Genomic DNA, 18,721 nt, shown 5'->3' with positions numbered 1-18,721 from the left:
TCGAACAAGTGGGAAAACTGTGTATGATTGTGTTTTTTGGAGGGGGTCTTGTTGAACATGTTTCTTCTGAAACTTTGTCTCGTCTGTGGTCGCTTGGCTCGTCCCCATACCCGCCAAATATTGAAGTCGAAGTTTTTGTAGTCTGAAATGAAATCTTCGGGTGCTTCTCAAGTTGCTAGAGCTGATCGCCACGATCCCCACTTTAAAATGGCAAATAACGAATGAGAGCTGTGAATCAGGCCTGAAAGCCGTCGTTGTTGTAAGGTCCTGTTAGATCAGCTAGAGTTTATTGAATACTACCAAAACAAGCTCTGTCTAATCCAAACAAATCAATTTATAGTCTACTTCATACTTTACACTAGTCCATTTTCGACTATCCAATCACTACTATTAGTTCACTCTTTCTAGTTATTACTACATCTTATAAGAAGTTTAGCCGATCTAAATGGGCTCTAAATTGATGCTTGGATATAAATGAGAGATTGGAAACAAGATAAATGATTCAATTCTTTTATTGATCTTATTTGTTACATATAATATACGGAAAATTTGCTGCGGGACACTCCACTTATGTGAAATTTGCTGTGGGACACTGGAATATTTTTTCTTTGCTGTGGGACACTAATTTCTTTGTTGTAGCACACCGCCCAGTGTGCCTAGAGCAAAGAAAAAAAGTATAGTGTCCCACAGTAATTTCACAAAATGTTAGTGTCCTGTACCAAAATCTCCCTATAATATACATAGTGAAATAGTGAATGGACACGAGAAACTAAGCTTAGCGTGTTTGTTCCCACAATCTCTAGGATTTCTTCCGTCCTAAATTATAAGTTGTTTTAGCTTTGTTTGTCTGTTCTCACAATCTCTACTACTCCCTCTGCTTTAAATTGTAAATCGTTTTAGCTTTCCTTATCTTTTCCCACAATCTCCAGTACTCCCTATGTTTGAAATTTTAATTCGTTTTAGCTTTGCTTTTAATCAAACTTCTGTAGTTTTTGACTGAGTTTATTGAAAATGTATAAACATCTATAACATCAAACTAGATTCATTAGGTACAACATGGCATATATTTCGATGGTGTATCTGTTTGACATTGTAGAATATTAGGGCAGCTCCAACAACCGTTCTAAGAGATAGCTCATAAATTATTTTATTCAATAAGGAGTGAGAATGATAAACTAGCCTTTTATAAAGAGCTAAGCTCATAAACTTTGGTATGATCAATGTGTCCATGCTTACACTTTTTCCATACTAGCATGTTATAGGTTACTTCATTTTTTTAGCATATATATAAGCTAGAAAGTTGATTTTATCGTTGAGGGTACCTTATATATGGTTAAATCCATTTTTTTAACCTTCAACTTGCGGCGGCCTGATTTTTAACATGAACTATGAAATCGGGTACCGGATGCTCTCCAATTTTTTTAAAACAAGCAAATTTGGTCCTCTAGGTGGTTTAATATTTTCTAAAAATAATTAAATCTAGCTTAATAGTTTGTATTAAATCAGATAATTATGAAACCAGTATCATTTTTTCTAATAGGAAAATATAAAACCAACTTTGAAATCGGCTAGAGGATCAAATTAGTTCGGTTTCAACGGTGAGGGTGTCCAGTCCCGTTTGTACTTCATGATTGAAAATCAGACTAACCTGCAGGTTCAAAAAAGTAGTTTCTATATACCTTGTTAAAGTCTAACTTTGATTTACGAAAAAATTAAGACGATTTATAATTTGAAACAAAGCGAGTACTCCCTCTGTTCTAAATTATAAGTCACTTTAACTTTTTTTTTTGTATATCCATTCAAAATGACTTATAATTTGGAATGGAGGGAGTACTAAATTGTAGGATAAAATCTTCCAAATTGACGTGTATATCCAATCCATCGATAGATTTCCTAGATTGATGATAACCGGATCCATGCAGTAGTAGAAGCAGCAGTACAAGTCTGCATCATCAGATTCAGATGAACGCCATCACATTATGAGATGTTGTTAATTACATAAGCAGCAGAACAGAAGCATGTTCTGTCAGAACAAAATTGGAACGGCGCAGCTGCGACTTTGCCAGAAATAGCTAGTGGGGAGAGGACGACACCTCACGACGGGGAGCTTGCAATCTCCTGAGACAGGCAGGCAGGCCCGCCATGCATGCGTCACCCGAGCAGCTTTGCAATCGTCAGCCACCCTTCTTCTTCCTCCCTCCTCCCCCGCCTTCTCTCCGCCCTCCTCCGCAATCTCCTGGTCGAGGCCGCCGTACGTGTCCGAGGTAATGAACTCGTCGCATCGATCTGGCTGCGATGTATATATTAATAGCTTCCTGTTCCGTTTGATAGTAAATGAAATTTCCTCGTTCATCTTTCCACCATGCGCATGCATGCGTACATTATGTTGTTTGGAATAATTCCTGAATAATCAGCACGTTGTTCTTGGACATCGGATAGAAGTCCTGCAATCGAATCGTTCAAGAAACTTCTGGCTTCGAGTTCTTGTCCGTCTCTCTAGCTAGGAACGAACTTATGAACACATATTGATTGATTGATTGATCACTCAATATGTATCTTGATCTCGCCGCGCGCCATTAATGGACGTGTGTTGATGATGAATCGCTCAGGCCGGTGGTGCTAGCAGGAGGGAGGCGCTCGGCCCGTCCATAGCAGCCGCGGCCGCCGCCGCAAGACGACAGCGCGCGAGGACGCCACGCCACCAGAGACTCCAAATAAATAAATGTCCTCCGCCGCAGCCGTGGTGCCCGGGGCCGCTGCCGCGACGGACGGCGGCGCCGAGGGCGCGGTAGCAGCGCTGTCGGCGTCGCGCACGTCGTCGCTGCGCCACCGCGCGATGAGCGCGTCGTCGAAGCTTCTCCGGAGCTCTCTGAGCCGCAAATCGATGGGCCGGCGCAGCAGCAAGGTGATGTCGGTGTCGATCGAGGACGTGCGCGACGCGGAGGAGATGAAGCAGGTGGACGCGTTTCGGCAGACGCTGGTGCTGGAGGAGCTCCTCCCCGCCCGGCACGACGACTACCACATGATGCTCCGGTTCCTCCGCGCGCGCAAGTTCGACATCGACAAGTCGAAGCAGATGTGGTCGGACATGCTGCAGTGGCGCAAGGAGTTCGGCGCCGACACCATCATCGACGACTTCGTGTTCGAGGAGATGGACCAGGTGCTGGAGCACTACCCGCAGGGCCACCACGGCGTGGACAAGGACGGCCGGCCCGTGTACATGGAGAAGCTCGGGCAGATCGACACCACCAAGCTGCTGCAGGTCACCAGCATGGACCGCTACGTGCAGTACCACGTGAGGGAGTTCGAGCGCGCCTTCGCCGTCAAGTTCCCCGCTTGCTCCATCTCCGCCAAGAAGCACATCGACCAGAGCACCACCATCCTCGACGTCTCCGGCGTGGTCAGTCCGAGTTCTCTGCCGTCCAATATAATCCTCCACCACCACACTACACCATCCATTGCTTGCTGCTTGCTGCTTGCTGCTTGCTGCTTGCTTCTTCTCATCCATGGCTTCTGCTGTCTCCAGGGCTACAAGAACTTCAACAAGGCCGCGAGGGACCTCATCGGACGCCTCCAGAAGATCGACGGAGACAACTACCCTGAGGTACAGTGCATCTCTTGTTCGATCGTTCAATGATTTTATATATATAACAAAAACTTGTTCGTCCAAGCAACTGCAACTGCAATATTGTGGTACATACTCTGTCTCTGTGCAGACGCTGTGCCGGATGTTCATCATCAACGCAGGGCAGGGGTTCAGGCTCCTCTGGAACACTGTCAAGTCATTCCTGGACCCAAAGACCACAGCCAAGATCCATGTAACCAACGGATCGCCTCATCGCAAACCTTGGTTTTCACGCACTTGATCAGGGGTTGCATTTGCAACCACATGTCATCATGGCCATGGCGTTTTATAACCCCTGCTCTGCTCTGATGGTGCAGGTCCTTGGCAACAAGTACCAGAGCAAGCTCCTGGAAGTGATTGATGCCAGGTTTGCTGAACAGACTGAACTCGCTCGCTGCTAAAGTTTCTGCCGCAGCCTTTAGTTTACACTTTACACCTCTCCCACTTGCAAATGGCTTGTGTTGCTGAGTTCAGCAAACAGACCAGCATGATGCACATATCACAGTTTTTTTGACGAAAATGCACATATCACAGTAATAGGCTCACTTGTGTTGCTGTGCTTGACTCTTGTGAAGTTGTGATATGTGTGCAGCGAATTGCCTGAGTTCCTCGGCGGCACTTGCAACTGCGAAGGCGGCTGTATGCGCTCCGACAAAGGGCCATGGAAGGACCCTGAAATCCTCAAGGTCCTATACTATTTTGCTGGATAAATGCACCTGATCTATCACCTGTCTAGAATTCTTAGCGCATTCATGCACTGCCTAGTTCTGAAACTACCTTGAAGTTGGAAAAAAAAAACAACCAGTAGACAGTAGTCTGAACATTGCTTATTTTGTACTCCCTCTGTAAAAAAAAAAAGAGTCATTCCCGCTTCCTAAAAAGTCAGCAACTTTTAACTTTGACCAAATATATTTAACAAAATATTAATATTTATGGTACATAATTAGTATCATTAGGTAGATCGTTGAATATACTTTCATAATAAACTTATTTGGAGATATAAATATTACACGTATTTTCTACAAACCTAGTCAAAATTGAGAAGGTTTGACCAGCATGATTCACGTAGCGACTCTATTTTTTAGACGGAGAGAGCACAGTATATGATGCTGTTTTATGTGGTTCTTTCAGATGGTCCAATGCGGCATGGGGAGATGCGGGATGAACAGCGCGGACCCTCGTGACGCCGACGAGAAGCTCATCACCGAGGACGAAATAGTGCCCGTTCCCAAGGTGGTTGTCATTGCACCAATTCACATGATCCGCGCAGGACGTTGTGGATTGCTGATTGACACCGCTTTGCTTTTTTTTCGTGTGTGCGCGTTTTCCGATCTACTGCAGAAGCAAGACTCCATGCGTCGCAGCGCCGTGGATTCTCCCAAGGTGGCGCGCGAGAAGATTGAGCACCCGCAGATGTCTCCCCTCCATGAGATGAAAACCGCCAACGACAGGGCTCTTCCCGCCAAGGATAGTTTCGACGGCGGCCTGTTCACGGGCGTGGACAAGGGGGGCATGGACTTCAACTGGAGCGGCGAGGTGAGCGAGGAGAAGCTGCAGATCGCGCGGGACATGTACGCGCAGCTGCCGGACGCGTACAAGCAGGGGCATGACGCGGGGGACCGGCAGGTGGTGTCGGGGTTCATGGCGCTCGTGATGGGCGTGGTGGCCATGTTCCGGGTGGGCAAGATCGCGCCGAAGCGGGCCATGGACGCCGCCATGGGCATCGCCACCATGGAGGCCATGGCCAAGAAGACGCGGCAGATGCAGATGCAGCAGCAGCTGGGCGGGCCCGACACCGTGGTGGTGTCGGCGGCGCAGTACCAGGCGCTGGTAAAGCGCCTGGACGACCTGGAAGGGAAGGTGGCGGCGCTGGCGGCCAAGCCGCCCGAGGTGCCGCCCGAGCTGGAGGAGTCGCTCAAGGCCGCCGCCGCCCGCGTCGAGGCCCTCGAGACGGAGCTCGACGCCACCAAGAAGCTCCTGGAGACGTCGAATGGCCAGCAGGAGGAGGTCCTGGCGTACATCGAGAAGAAGAAGAAGAAACGAGGGATGGTAAGTGATGCTCTTGCTTTGCTTGCTATCCAGTCCAGTCCAGTGTGTGTGTTTTTCTGATCTTGGCGTTGGCGGGCAGCGCCATGCCTGCCACGTACTCTGCGATTTGTCTGAGCTGATTTCATTAAAGTTTTGCCTCCAACAGCAGAACCCGTTCCGCTGGTGACGCCCCAGGGAAGAAGGCAAGGAAGAAGGGCGATGGCGCGGTGTATGATCCAGTGACCAGGCGGGCCTGGGCAGTGGATTGGAGCCCAATATGCATCCTCGTGTTCGTGTTCGTGTCCGTGTGACTTTGTTACCTGTGTGTGTCTGTCTGTGTTCCCCTCGTCGTACACTTATATACGGAGTATATAATACAAGAAATAGAATGGATATATAGTACAGTGAAAAAATTACACAAGAAACAGGGGACCTGTTCCTGAATATATGATCCCTCAGACATTGCAGGCAGCACATAAAAAAAAGATGTGTACTTTCTCCTTCCCAAAAAAGATGTACAAGCTTAAAAATTTTCACTTGTCGAGAAACGTGATTTGCACTTATTTTAAAGCGGGGGAAGTATATCACGTAGCTTTCTCTTTGGAATGCACAATTTCTAAAAACCCATGTAAAAAATAGAATAGTGTTGACACTCAAATTTGGCTCTGGCCAATTTTAAGAGGCCCATGATTAGCTTTGGCTCAATCTAAGAAAAAATATATAAAGCGATAACATAATAATACCACATTGGTTTTCCAACCAGATAAGACCACCCATACTCCCTATAAAATAGGGGATACATAGCCGATTGAGGGATCCAACAATCCAATCATCTTTTTACATGTATAATATATACTATAACTTCTATATGTCATCTTCCAACCCTACGTTGTTGTTCATCACATGATCCGACGACTAAGGATGGGCCCTAGGTTTCCCAGCCGACCTAGGGCAATCTGGTAACGTCCTTGCCTCCGTGGGTCCTTCGCTTCGACGGTTCCTTTGCTAGTTTGCTCGAAAACTAGCCGTGTTCTTCGTCACACAAGCAAGAATGACCCTTTGCTAGTTTGCTCGTAAACCAGACGTTCTTCGTCACGTAAGCGCAATACCTATCATTTGATGGTTTGCTCGTAAACCTCTCCGTTCTTCACCACGTAAATGTGGTCTCGCTGTGCTCTTCGGCCCAGACGATCTAGCCCTAGCTGGTGTGTGATTCAGGATCAATCCGGCGTCAACAAATAGAATGCTCTAACATTTTGTATCCTATATGGATTAAGAAAATAAAAGAAATTGCAAAATTGAGGGGGCCTTTGAAATGCAGGAATCGTATATCCAAGAAAACATAAAATTCCTGTACTGAAGCCTGAACATTTGGATGGAGCGAGAATAAAACACTGAAATTTGATGAGGGAGAGTGACCCTAAGAAAACTTTCAATGATGTTCATTCTCTTGGTAAAATTCCTCTAAATTTTTCTATGAAACAAACCATTCCATTGGAATTTCATAGGACTTGTAGGAACCCAATATAAAATTTTCCTATAAGATTTCAATCCTCTATAATTCCTCCATTTTTTTCCTTCGAACGAGCAGGAGCCTAAGCCACTAGCTGTCCTGCTATGACAAGCAAATAAATTGTATCTTGACTGGGCTATAATAACAAGCAAATGCAGACAAGAAACAGGGGGCCACTCGCTGTCCTGCTGTAATAACAAGCAAATAAATTGTATCTTGACTGGACTATAATAACAAGCAAACGCAGCCAAGAAACAGGCGATCGTGATTTGCCTCCATCACACCAACACTCTTCCAGCACAAGCCATGTCCCTGCTAGAGGCAACAGCTGGCCTGGTCAATAATTCACACAAAAGTCAGAACTGTCAATCACCGAGGTAATCAGGCCACTGCTTTACGATACGCATCAGCTAACCGTCCACCCACCATATCATCGGCCCGGCTAACCAACCAACCAACCAATTATGCTGCAACGAACAACCAGACTGCGAGACCGGAGGCAGCAGAGCTCAGGATGAAAAAAAAAATTTATTTATGTCAGAGTTTTCTCGATTTACAACGGAAACCTGTTGATTCACATGTGTCAGAAAAATGAAGGGATCGCTGGTTACATCTCAGACGCCATCTTTGGCATCTCCTCTCAGGAAGCAGCTGGACAAGGACAATTATCTCCCTCCTTGTCCTAGTAGCAAAACATTGTTTTCTTTTTTCTCTGCAACAGGAAGCAAGACCATTAGAGACTGAAAAGATGTCACAGGGATTATAACACGGATAGGATAACATCATGATATAGCGCTACGAACCTGAGCCTTGGCAATCTCCTTGCTGTCAATGTACGCCAGCAGTTCCTCTTGCCTGATAAGAGCCTCGTGCAAAGCCTAGAGAAATTTCACAAATGCATATGGTAAGCAGCTGGCCGATGAAACTGCTGAAGCTAATCAAACCACAAATAATCCTAAGTAAACTTTATATACAGGCACATGATGAGCTTTAGAGTAGTATGTTGGTATACAAAAGCAAGAAGCAAACCCATGTGCTACTATTGTGCAATTAATTAATAAAAGATTACCTTCTTTGTTACAATTAGTTCGGCTTCCAATGCATCCACACGACGCACGGCAGCGTTAAGCAACTCTTCTTTCTCGCAAGGCATTTCAGAAGGCTTTTCTTGAAGCATCTGAACCTTCTCTTCAAGCTCTCCCAGCCTTTGCAAGACTGCGGCGAATAGGTCAGCTTCAGCAAAACCAGGGATCGGCGAAGGAGGACGGAATTCCTCTTTCTGGTTGGAGTCTGGGTACAATGTAGAGTAGCTTTCTTCTGACCCGCCTTTATATGGCAATCTCCTTGTGGCAAGATCTTTGACTGATCGGACCAACATTACAATAGCCATAAGACAAGCCATCAGAGTTGCAGTGATCTTATCCCAGGAGCCATCAGATGGCTTGGACGCAGTTTTCAAAGAAGAGTCTGCATCTAACAAAATATCAAATGTCAGGTACTAGCAAAAACCCAAACAGTTCTTTGAGACGACAAATTAGATTGACAAGAACAAACCTTGGGGCACGAATGGTGTCTTTCGTGGTTGCTCTCTCTTCCATGTAGCATCCACAGCCTTGTCAACAACAGGTACATCATATTCAGGGAGACGAGTAGAAAAGCTTGTAGCCCTGACCATTTTGACCTAATAAAGAGACAAAGACAACATTAATTCCACCTGGCATAATCCATAGCCGTGACAAAGGGCAATGGAGAATGGGTTTTAGGTTGCAGTTCTAGTGACATAGACTGGCATTTGCTAGAAAATATGCGAAAAGATCAACTACTAACCTCTTCACGAACTGGGGTCAACTTAGGATGTGGTATGTAACTTCTGAGAGCTTTGGGGGAGATAGCATCGTCAGCTTCTGAGCCAGACTCAGCAGTTGATGTGTCACTCCCTCGCATCTGTCGTTCCACATTAAAGCTTGGTTTTAACAAAGCAGCAAATTACTGAACTTCTGGTTGAGAAAATTCTGGAAAATAAATCAATGAAAATTGATTCAAAACTTACTGCGTGGTGCTTCGGTTTGGCATAAGTAATAAATTTTTCCTCGCCATTGGAAATAGTTACAATTTGACGAGCACATTGAACCTCGCCACTTTGGACTATCTGGTATCAGTACAATAGGTAACAAATAATAAATATATGAGAATGAGAAAGTTATACTGTGTAGTTAGCAAAGAACAAATACTAGGAGGATCGATAACACTCTCTAATGATACATGCCTTAAGTATGTTTGGGTCCTTCCATGGTCCCTTTTCAGCCTTAAGGCAGCCTCCATATTCAGGACAGGTACAAGTGCCACCAAGGAATTCCGGCAATTCACTGAGCATTTTTTTTACAAATGAAACAATAATCATAAGTGACCAATTAAGAAAACAAATTCCCTGAGAGTAGATTGAAAATCACTTACCTAGCGTCAATTATTTCAAGCAGCTTACTTTGGTATTTGTTCCCAAGAACCTTAAAAACATAAGAATATCTTAGACATTAAGCAATGTTATCAAGCAAAAAAATAGTTCTGTAGTCTGCGCCTCAGTGGAAACTTAAACTTACATGTATCTTGGCGGTAGTTTTGGGATCAAGGAAGGACTTCACAGTGTTCCATAGTAGCCGGAAGCCCGGACCAGCATTGACAATAAACATTTGGTATAGAGTCTGGAGATGCAACAAATTAACCCAATATATTTCAACAACTATATTTCAAGCAAGAAAAAAAACAGCAACAAAGAGTGTAAAAAAGAATTGAGGATCATACCTCTGGGTAGTTATCATTGTCAATTTTCTGAAGTCGCTGAATTAATTCGCGTGCAGTTTTGCTGAAATTCTTCAACCCCTATAAAGCATAGATATCAAATTAGCTCTCATCAACTGTCAAGTTTCATGAAGAGAAGCATCATGAAAGACCAAATCTTCAGTGACATACCACGCCCTGGACATCTAGAATTGTCGTGCTGGAATCAATGTGCCTTTTTGCAGCAAGAGAGCAAGCTGGAAATTTAATCAAGAAGCTCCTCTCAAACTCCTTCACATGGTATCGCACATATCGATCCATCGTTGTGACATTCATAAGTTTGCTAGGGTCAACCTTTCCAAGCCTTTCAATATAAACGGGTCTTCCCTCTTTGTCAACTCCATGATAACCATGAGGATAATATTGCAAAACAGTGTCCAACTCAGTGTATTCGAAGTCCTATGGAAAATATAAAATAATTTCAGGTTGTTGCTTTAAGACAGGAGCCATATAAGCCAAACAAAATTAAAAACTGTCTTATGACTAAGCTCAGCCACTAACCTCCACAATCGTATCAGTGCCATACTCCCTCCGCCACTGAAGCATATCAATCCACATTTGCTTTGCTTTGTCAATATCAAATTTCCTTGCTTTCAAAAATCTAAAGACCAGATTTAGTTAGGTTGACCTGTGCACTTGTGTTTTGGAAAAATGAGAACTAACGCATCAAGATAAATAAAAGGCACATCATAATTTACTGGATATATACCTCAGCATCATATGATAGTCATCATGTCTTGCAGGCAACAGCTCATCCAAGAGTAGTGCTTGTCTAAATGCCTCAACAGCTCGCAGCTCCTCTAGATCGCGCACATCTTCAATAGACACAGAAAGAACCCGACTACCACTCTTCCTCCTGTTCTTTTTTAATGAATGTCTAATCTTAGTTGACGCATCTATTGCCTTTTTCTTCAAAGAGCCCATTCTGGTCTTCTTTTCATCTTCAGAGACTTCAAAGTCTGACTTATGGTCTCTACGTTCATCGTGGCTTGAGCACCCCTCAAAACCTGAAAGGTTGCAATGAAAAGAGCTAAATAAATAAAAATAAGCCGTGAAACTGAATTGAAAAGTGTTCCTTGTTCTGCCCACAAAATAAAACTTCCAAGTCAACTTGACAAAAGTTATGATGCTAAGTTACTTCAATAGAAAACTACAGCTCAAGAAAAACCGAACATACAACCTCCAGCTTCTCTGAAGCTCATCATGCTAGCCAGTGAAGCGACAGAACACGACAACTTCCCAACAAAGTGATTATTTGCAGCAATGAATCCAAGCATCCAGCTAAGGTTCCCAACTAAATGGTTCTGTGTTTACAACCTTACTGTTCGCAGTACCACTCAGGCCTCCATTTATTCCAAATTGTATGCAGGTTTCAGCATAAGTCCTATCCATACGTTGAAATTTGTTCAGATTTGCACTGGTTCAGTGCCTGTAACTATTGAACAGGTCAAGACAACATGGCGCTGTCAGATGAGGAACTCAGTTTGAAACCTAGCGGTTGACTACTTGCCTGGGGACAATTCCCACACAAACACAAAGCCGGCCAGAAGATTATTGTAAAACCGACAAATCCGGCTTAGCCAACCTCTCCACTCTCCCTCGTAGGAAGCTACGCGCCCATATGTCTGGCCACAGAAACTCCGACGAGACCTATACGACGCAGCACTGAACCGGTCAAAGCGCATGCGTCTCGCCCTTGCCGAACCACCAGAAATTTCATTGGCCAGACAAGCACGCCGCGTGAGAACCGCAGAAAAGGACCAAGGGCGAACCCGGCGAGCTCGCCAACGCCTCAATCAGCTAGCCGGATTACGAAAAATCAACGGAGGGGGGGAAACCGTATCAACGCCGCAGGTCGAATTCGCCCTACGCGTACGGCCGGCCTATGCGCCCGATCGACGAGAGAACGCGAACGCAGCAGCGGCCCACCGTGAATCCGCGAGAGAAAATCTAGGGGAGGAGAAGCCAAGCCCGTTGAGGTTCAGGGGAGGAGGAGCCTCGGAACTCACATGGCCGCGCGAGGCGATCGAGGTGGCCCGACATGGGCACGTCGTCGACGGGCACCGGATCCCGGTCCTCCGGGCGCGAACGGATCCTCCCGCTCCCTCCTTCCGCCTCCGAATCCTGGAACAGAACCACCTGCATTCATTCCAGCCCGTCAGAAACCCTAAAGGCACCCACTCCGAAGCGAATCCGAAAAACAAAGGGGAGCAAAGGGGTTCGGCGGCCCGCCTGAGATCCCCATCCGCCCGCGCTTCGCACCTCGCTGTTGCGTCGGCGGGCGCCGGCGACGCGGGGGCGCGTGGGAATCCGAGGCGAGGGGGATTTTTTTTTTTGGGGTGGGGTGGCGGCGTGGTGGCGTCGAGGAGGAAGAGGATGCTGGGATGGGGCCTGGGGGTGAGGGCGGGGGCGGAGGCGGAGGAAGAGTGGGTGGCTAGTGGGAGTAACTTTAAAGTAACGGAAAGAAGAGGAGGGGGAGGGAGGGAAGGAGCTGAGGAGGGAGAAAAAGGAGCGAGGACGGAGGAAGGTAGGGGACGAGGTGGGGCAGCGTCCTCCTCCGGAAATTGGGGGAAATTCGGTGCGGGTTATCTTTATTGCTGCTTCCGGCTCGTTTACGTTTTAGCCTCTGGGTTTCCGCAGAATCGGGATTCTACCTCGGCGGCTGCTGCTAATTATGATAATTAGGATAGAAGAAAAGGTCTAAGAAATACAATTTTAGACATTGTTTGGATTACTATAATCTGCATTGCGAATTGAAGTACCCCTCCGTTCCAAATTACAAGTCTCTTTGACTTTTATTTTATTTTTCAACACCAAAAATCTCCAAAAGCAGATGTCATATGGATTATATGATCATCGTAATCGGGTGATTTATAAGAATCTACAACATGAACTAGCATGTTTGATTAAAAATCAGATTAATTTAGCATATTACTCTCTCCATTCTAAAATATAAGCAAGGTATCGAAGGTTTTTAATTTGTCCTTAATTTAGCATAGTATTCTGGATTGCTCAACCCATCCATGCATGCAAACCTTTTAAATTTAATCCACGCATGCCTTTTAAACATCATCTTGCCCAAAATATCTCATGTCACTAGTAACCAAAATCACCGACATCTATACATGCCTTTTAAACATCATCCTGGCTACAATGACTCATGCAACTAGTAACTGAAATCAATGTTAACAACTAAATTAACTAATTAGTAAAAGGTGAGTTAGTATTTTGTTATACTCCTTATTTTATCCTAAAATTGTTTGAATGCCCTTGTATTTCAGGATGGAGAGAGTATTATAATCTCAGTAGATACAAATATGTCCCTTAGTTACATTTTATAATTCACTTTTTCTCGAGGGAAATAGAGCTTTGTTTAATACTTAGGAAACAAGAACTTTATCTTCTTTTGGTTTTCGAGGTAGTTTTTAATATCAACCCCATTTGTACAGAACATTAGAGGTTAAGTCTTGTCAAAAGTTAAATTATATAAGTTTTATTCTTAAAAAAGTTCAATAAGTTTGACCAACTTTATATATCAGTGGTTTGATGATATGCTTTGATTTAGGACAAAAATTAGAACCACCCCATTTTTGGAGCATAAGGATTACTACATTTCATCTTACATGTGAGATGTAAATGTCCAAGGCAAAGCATAGCTTGCAATAAACAGCGTAGAATTTGTACCGTTGGGATTCGTGATCTGGTGTGGACAAATAAGGAACACAAAAGTGCATTTCTTCTCTTTTTCCATGTACGAACAAATGCATTTCAGTAGCAGTGCTAAAACGTAGAATTAAAGCGCAAGCGGTATCCCATAAAGTTTGCAACAGATGCTTGAAACGACGACGGCATGCATTGTCGAGGATACTGCTTAGGCCGGTCTCGTTGAGATGTCACAATATTAATAAAAAAAAAAGAGGATCAAATTCAGTAAAGCATGTTTTATAGAGATGAAACTAATCAATCCGACACATGAAAGACTTGGAAACTGAACATAAAGCCTTCACTGGAACCAGGGCCGGACAAAATACTCACGGCCGTGGTCAGCTCAGCTCAGTTCGTTTTAACTTTTTCACGAGTTGAGCTAGAAGTCTAGCATGCTATTTTAACGAGCCAGCTCGCGAGCTGCTCATGAGCTGAGGTCTATCAACTCACGACCATGAATTCAGAAGATGATGATGTTGACATAGAAGTGTACACCTATTGGTATGTAATCCTTATTTAAGCTGTTTTATACACTGTTCGCCTAAACGGTCGTTTAGCCCGCTTAAACACCGTGTAAACGCTACACAATGGTGCTCCGTTTCCGTTTAATCGTCCGTTTACCCCGTTTAATTGTCCGTTTACCCCGTTTAATTGACTGTTTAGCCCAAATAATGGCTAAACGGTAGGTGACCGACTGTTTACTGTTTAGCGTTTAGGAAAACATTGGTTTTATATGAATTTTAATTTTATAATTGTTGTGGTACTTAAATGTTGATTTTATGGATTGTTTTCCAGGGAGAAGATGATGATGCCGACATTGAATATGTGGACTTTCCTAAGTTTGTGGTGGCAAGCAACTAGTTAGTATGCTGGAACTGCATGATCATATATAGATCAGCTATGTTGTATGGTTGATACTTTTGATAAACCTGATATGTATTAATCATGTATGGTTGCATAATGGTGGACGTCGCCTTCTAAAATTAATGTAGCATAAACATTATAACACATGTGTGTCCTTTTTTTAAGTAGCTCGAGAGCTAAATAAGTAAGCTCGAGTTCAGTAACGAGCCGAACCGAGCTATCATCTAGCTCGTAATATTAACGAGCCTAACGAACCAGCTCGAGCTGGACCAAGCTAAACCGAGCTGTCTCGATATCCGGCCCTTACTGAAGCTGACCTTACAGGTTCACAAAAGGAGGCCGTCATTTGGAAATTCGGGGACGGAATGATGCTTCTTGCGCCCTCTTGGAGTAGTCGTAGCAACCACTGTAGTAATCGCTTTTAAATATGCTATATGCCATAGAGCTTTAATTTAGTCCCTCTACTCCTAAATTATCTATCGTTTTTTTTCGTGTCACAAGTTTAACTCGATTTGTAGAAAATATGTGTAATATTTATATCTCCAAAAAAATTATTAAAAAACTAGATTCAAAAATCTTTCCAATAATACCAATTATGTATCCTAAACATTAATATTTTTTAATATATATTTTGTTAAAATTATTTATTGAAAAACGAAAACGATAGATATTTAGAGGCGGAGGGAGTACCTCCCCTATGTCAACTCAACCAGAAATCCGCACACTATAAAAGCTATAAAAAGCTGTTGGCGTTGGGGGTGAGAAGAACCGGGAACAAGATTCAAGGTGGCCGGCCGGGAAGGCGGTGTAAAGAGAAGAAGGAAGCGCATTCTTTCGAACAACCAAAAGTTTTACTCCATTTTTATAATGAAGAAACAAGGCATGCATGCTTGGGTGCAAAAAGGAAAGGAAGAAATGGCGTGCGGCATGCACTACACCATGCTTTTTGTTTTGTGTGTTTGGCAACGAGGCCGGCTGCTTTTAATTTGCTTGTATCGAACGCGCATTACCAGCAGTTTACTGGTATGGGAAAAAAGGTACGAGAGATTTGCGTGTGTGAAGAAAACACAGAAAGATTCCGTGTGGGTGTATATATCTTCCACATACCGGGATTGTTTTGAATCCCACTAGGATTAGCCTTAGGTTTTACTGTTAGCCTATGATGATTAGTGTATTATGACACGATGATCTGATTTTTAGTCTAGCTAGGACCAAACACACTTACCGTACGACGCAAATTTATTTTTTCCTAGCTAGATTATCGATTCTTTTTTCGGATGAAAATCAGTTAGATATACTTACTCCTTTTATCATAAAATAAATTAATTTTTGAGCTATATATATCTAGATAAAAACTTGTTTAGATATATACTCCTAGATAGGATTTGATTTATTTGAAACGGAGAGAGCAGTAGATTAGATTAGTTTCGTTGTCATACGTATTGGCATGTACGTAGCTCGTGTCCACTCTGTCCGGGATCCGGACGCATGCATCATCCATTCATCCGTGTACGTATACTGCTACCGTCGTACGTACACCTGCACGAGTTGTGTCCTGCGAATCGAACATTCCGCAGGGGGCTACGCGTAAACAAACACACATTCTGTCTGTCCCTCGAACGAATTTTTTGAAAATATCAGCGAGCTTTGACCCGGTGCGCGGGGGCGGGGGCCACCCGGTACCGCCGTTGCACGTGGCGCGCCCGCGGGGTGCGGCTCCCCTTTGCAGCCACCCCCCTGTAGCGGTGCCGGTTTTGCGCCTAGGCCCCTGGCATGTAGGGGCAGGCAGGCAGCGCGCGTAACGAAACGCAGCGCATGATGTGCGCGCGCGCTGGTGCGTCGGCGCTGGCACCGGAGAGGACAGGAGACGACGACGGAAACGGGCGGGCAGAGAAGTGGCAGCCGGCACTGCAGGAGGCTACGCAGTGCCGGCTCGCAGCTGGCCGAGGCACGAGGCCCGGCGACAAGCGAGCTTGGGATTCTCTGCGCCGGGACAGTGCCAGCCAGGCAGTCATAGGGGTCCGCCTGCCGAGACACAGGTGCACTCTTGGGTCTTGTTTAGATGTCATCCAAATTCTAAGTTTTTTTACTCTCTCTTCGTCACATCATTTTTTAGCCGTTTGCGTGGAGTATTAAATATAGGTAAAAAAATAACTAATTACACAGTTTACTCCTTGTTTAGTTGGAACCCAAATTCTAAAAAGTTGCTACAGTACCTGTCACATCAAATGTTTGCGGCCCGTGCATGGAGCATTAAATGTAGACAAAAAGAAAAACTAATTGCACAGTTTGGTGGGAAATTGCGAGACGAACGTTTTGAGCCTAATTAGGGCAGTCCCAATGAAAGAAACTAGTAGTTTCTATAACATAGGATACCGCACCAAAAAAGTACTGCTTTCCAACCCATGGTTTCTATGAGTAATAACTATTTTCTCTTTCTATCTCCCAACTCTATTTTTTCCTCCAATGGGAGTGCGACACGAGCTCCCTAGAAACTGGTGGTTTCTCTCCAATGGCGATTTCATGGTTTCTTGGTGCATTGGGTCAAGAGTAGACCTGGTTTCTTCACGAAGAAACCATTTCTATGATTTTTGCTCTCTTTCTTCATTAATTACGTTGCCATGTCAGCATTTTGCCTACGTGGCAAGTCATTTAATGAGGATAGAAACCATCATCAATGCACCATTGGGACTGCCCTTAGTCCATATTTGAACACTATTTGCCAAATAAAAACGAACGTGCTACAGTAGCCTCAAAATCCAAATTCCTACAACTAAACAAGGGCTTAGTTGGAAATCACGAGATGAATCTTTTGAGCCTAGTTGGTCCACATTTGGATAATATTTGCCAAATAAGACGAAAGTGGTACTATTCATCGGTTTCAAAAAAAATTACAAAGCCCTTGGGGAAATGACGAGGGGTGGTGTGCGTGTGACTGTGACTGTCACCGGGACCGTGTGACGTGACGGGCTCGCAGTGGCAGCGCACGTGACGAGCAGTAAAGCCCTGCCGATTTGCATGCATGAACGAATACGAATGATGAGCGATGAAAACGAATGGGTACTGTATTGGCAGTATTGCATTTTTTTAAGTTAATTGGACGGGTGCCATTATAATTCTCACGTTTATTAGAAATACAATTACTATTTAGCTTACTGTAAGAGTGCCATTATAATTACACTGGAGTCTGAAAAATGCCAGTATGTACACTTGCCGCGACGTTTGGCCCACGTGCAGGTGTATATAGGGGTTACGTACATGCGTATGGACCGTGTTGTCCCCGGTACATGTGCCCTAAGGTTTGACTCAATCGACTGAATCCATCCAGTCCCCACCGTCTCCTCTCTCTCTCGCGCGAACCCTAGGCAGTCCGCCTTGGAGGCGACTGCGACCGGCGGCGGCGACGACGACTGCTCGAGGCGGCGGCGACGACGACTGCTCGAGGCGGCGGCGACCACGACTACCGAGGGCCGCGGCGTGGACCGCGACTGCTGCTGCTCCTCCCCCGCCCCATCTGCTGAGCGGAGGCGACTGCGACTGGCGGCGGCGGCGACTACTGCTCGCGGCGCGGCGACCGCGACTACCGAGGGCGCTGGCGTCAACCGCGACTACTGCTGCTCCTTCCCCGCCCCATCTGCTGACCGGAGATGGCATCCACAGCTGTCAGTTCAAGTGCTAGCTAGGTTGGTGGTCTCCCACGGATCGATTGCCCCAAATGCAAGATCCAAGTCATTAGGCGAAAGAGCAAGGCTGGCAATATGTATTACACTTGCCCCAACAATTTTTTGATAATTTGTCTTGCTTTTCCTTTGATGTTGGGTTCCATGTTTGTCCAACTACAAATGGTGTTAAGTGGGTTGGGGTTTTGATTGTCAATTGCAGAACGATGACACTTGTACGAATTATTGGTTTGAGGATCAATACCTAGCCTATCTGCGCGCCAATCATCCAGACAAGCTTAGGGATGTGGAAGTGTGAAGGGTCGAGATGGCGGACTAGAGGGGGGGTGAATAGTCTTTTCTAAAATTAATCGCGTCGGCTAACCGATACAAATGTGGAATTAAAACTAACGGTCTAGCCAAGACTATACCCCACTATATATGTTCACTAGCACCTTACAAAGATAACAATTACGCAACAAAGGTGCCGGG

At 44.9% G+C, this 18,721-nt stretch overlaps 2 protein-coding genes across 3 annotated transcripts; one reads left to right on the top strand and one right to left on the bottom strand.

The window, feature by feature from the left end:
* The first annotated feature begins 2,037 nt into the window (after positions 1-2,037).
* LOC136466603 (phosphatidylinositol/phosphatidylcholine transfer protein SFH12-like) lies at positions 2,038-6,580 on the top strand. Of its 2 annotated transcripts, XM_066465062.1 has the most exons (9): positions 2,038-2,264; positions 2,610-3,400; positions 3,527-3,604; positions 3,717-3,818; positions 3,943-3,992; positions 4,218-4,311; positions 4,757-4,858; positions 4,967-5,674; positions 5,820-6,580. In XM_066465062.1, exons 2-9 carry the CDS (start codon positions 2,723-2,725, stop codon positions 5,838-5,840), a joined length of 1,833 nt encoding a protein of 610 aa, XP_066321159.1. In that variant the 5' UTR covers positions 2,038-2,264; positions 2,610-2,722; the 3' UTR covers positions 5,841-6,580. The 2 variants fall into 2 exon arrangements, with proteins under 2 accessions (XP_066321159.1, XP_066321158.1); XM_066465061.1 differs by having other exon boundaries at positions 4,757-5,674.
* Positions 6,581-7,675: 1,095 nt separating this feature from the next.
* On the bottom strand, positions 7,676-12,540 carry LOC136466604 (phosphatidylinositol/phosphatidylcholine transfer protein SFH6-like). Its single transcript, XM_066465063.1, has 15 exons — positions 12,264-12,540; positions 12,011-12,140; positions 10,711-11,008; positions 10,503-10,602; positions 10,134-10,400; positions 9,966-10,043; positions 9,764-9,865; positions 9,621-9,670; positions 9,433-9,532; positions 9,217-9,315; positions 8,994-9,110; positions 8,721-8,847; positions 8,236-8,639; positions 7,970-8,044; positions 7,676-7,878 (listed from the first exon to the last, which is right to left on the bottom strand). Exons 2-15 carry the CDS (start codon positions 12,042-12,044, stop codon positions 7,849-7,851), a joined length of 1,881 nt encoding a protein of 626 aa, XP_066321160.1. The 5' UTR covers positions 12,045-12,140; positions 12,264-12,540; the 3' UTR covers positions 7,676-7,848.
* Positions 12,541-18,721: the final 6,181 nt, after the last annotated feature.

Source organism: Miscanthus floridulus, chromosome 7 (assembly GCF_019320115.1).
Source record: "Miscanthus floridulus cultivar M001 chromosome 7, ASM1932011v1, whole genome shotgun sequence".
Lineage (NCBI taxonomy): Eukaryota > Viridiplantae > Streptophyta > Magnoliopsida > Poales > Poaceae > Miscanthus > Miscanthus floridulus.
The sequence above is the reverse complement of the archived record's forward strand: the minus strand, read 5'-3'. Positions and strand labels throughout refer to the sequence as shown.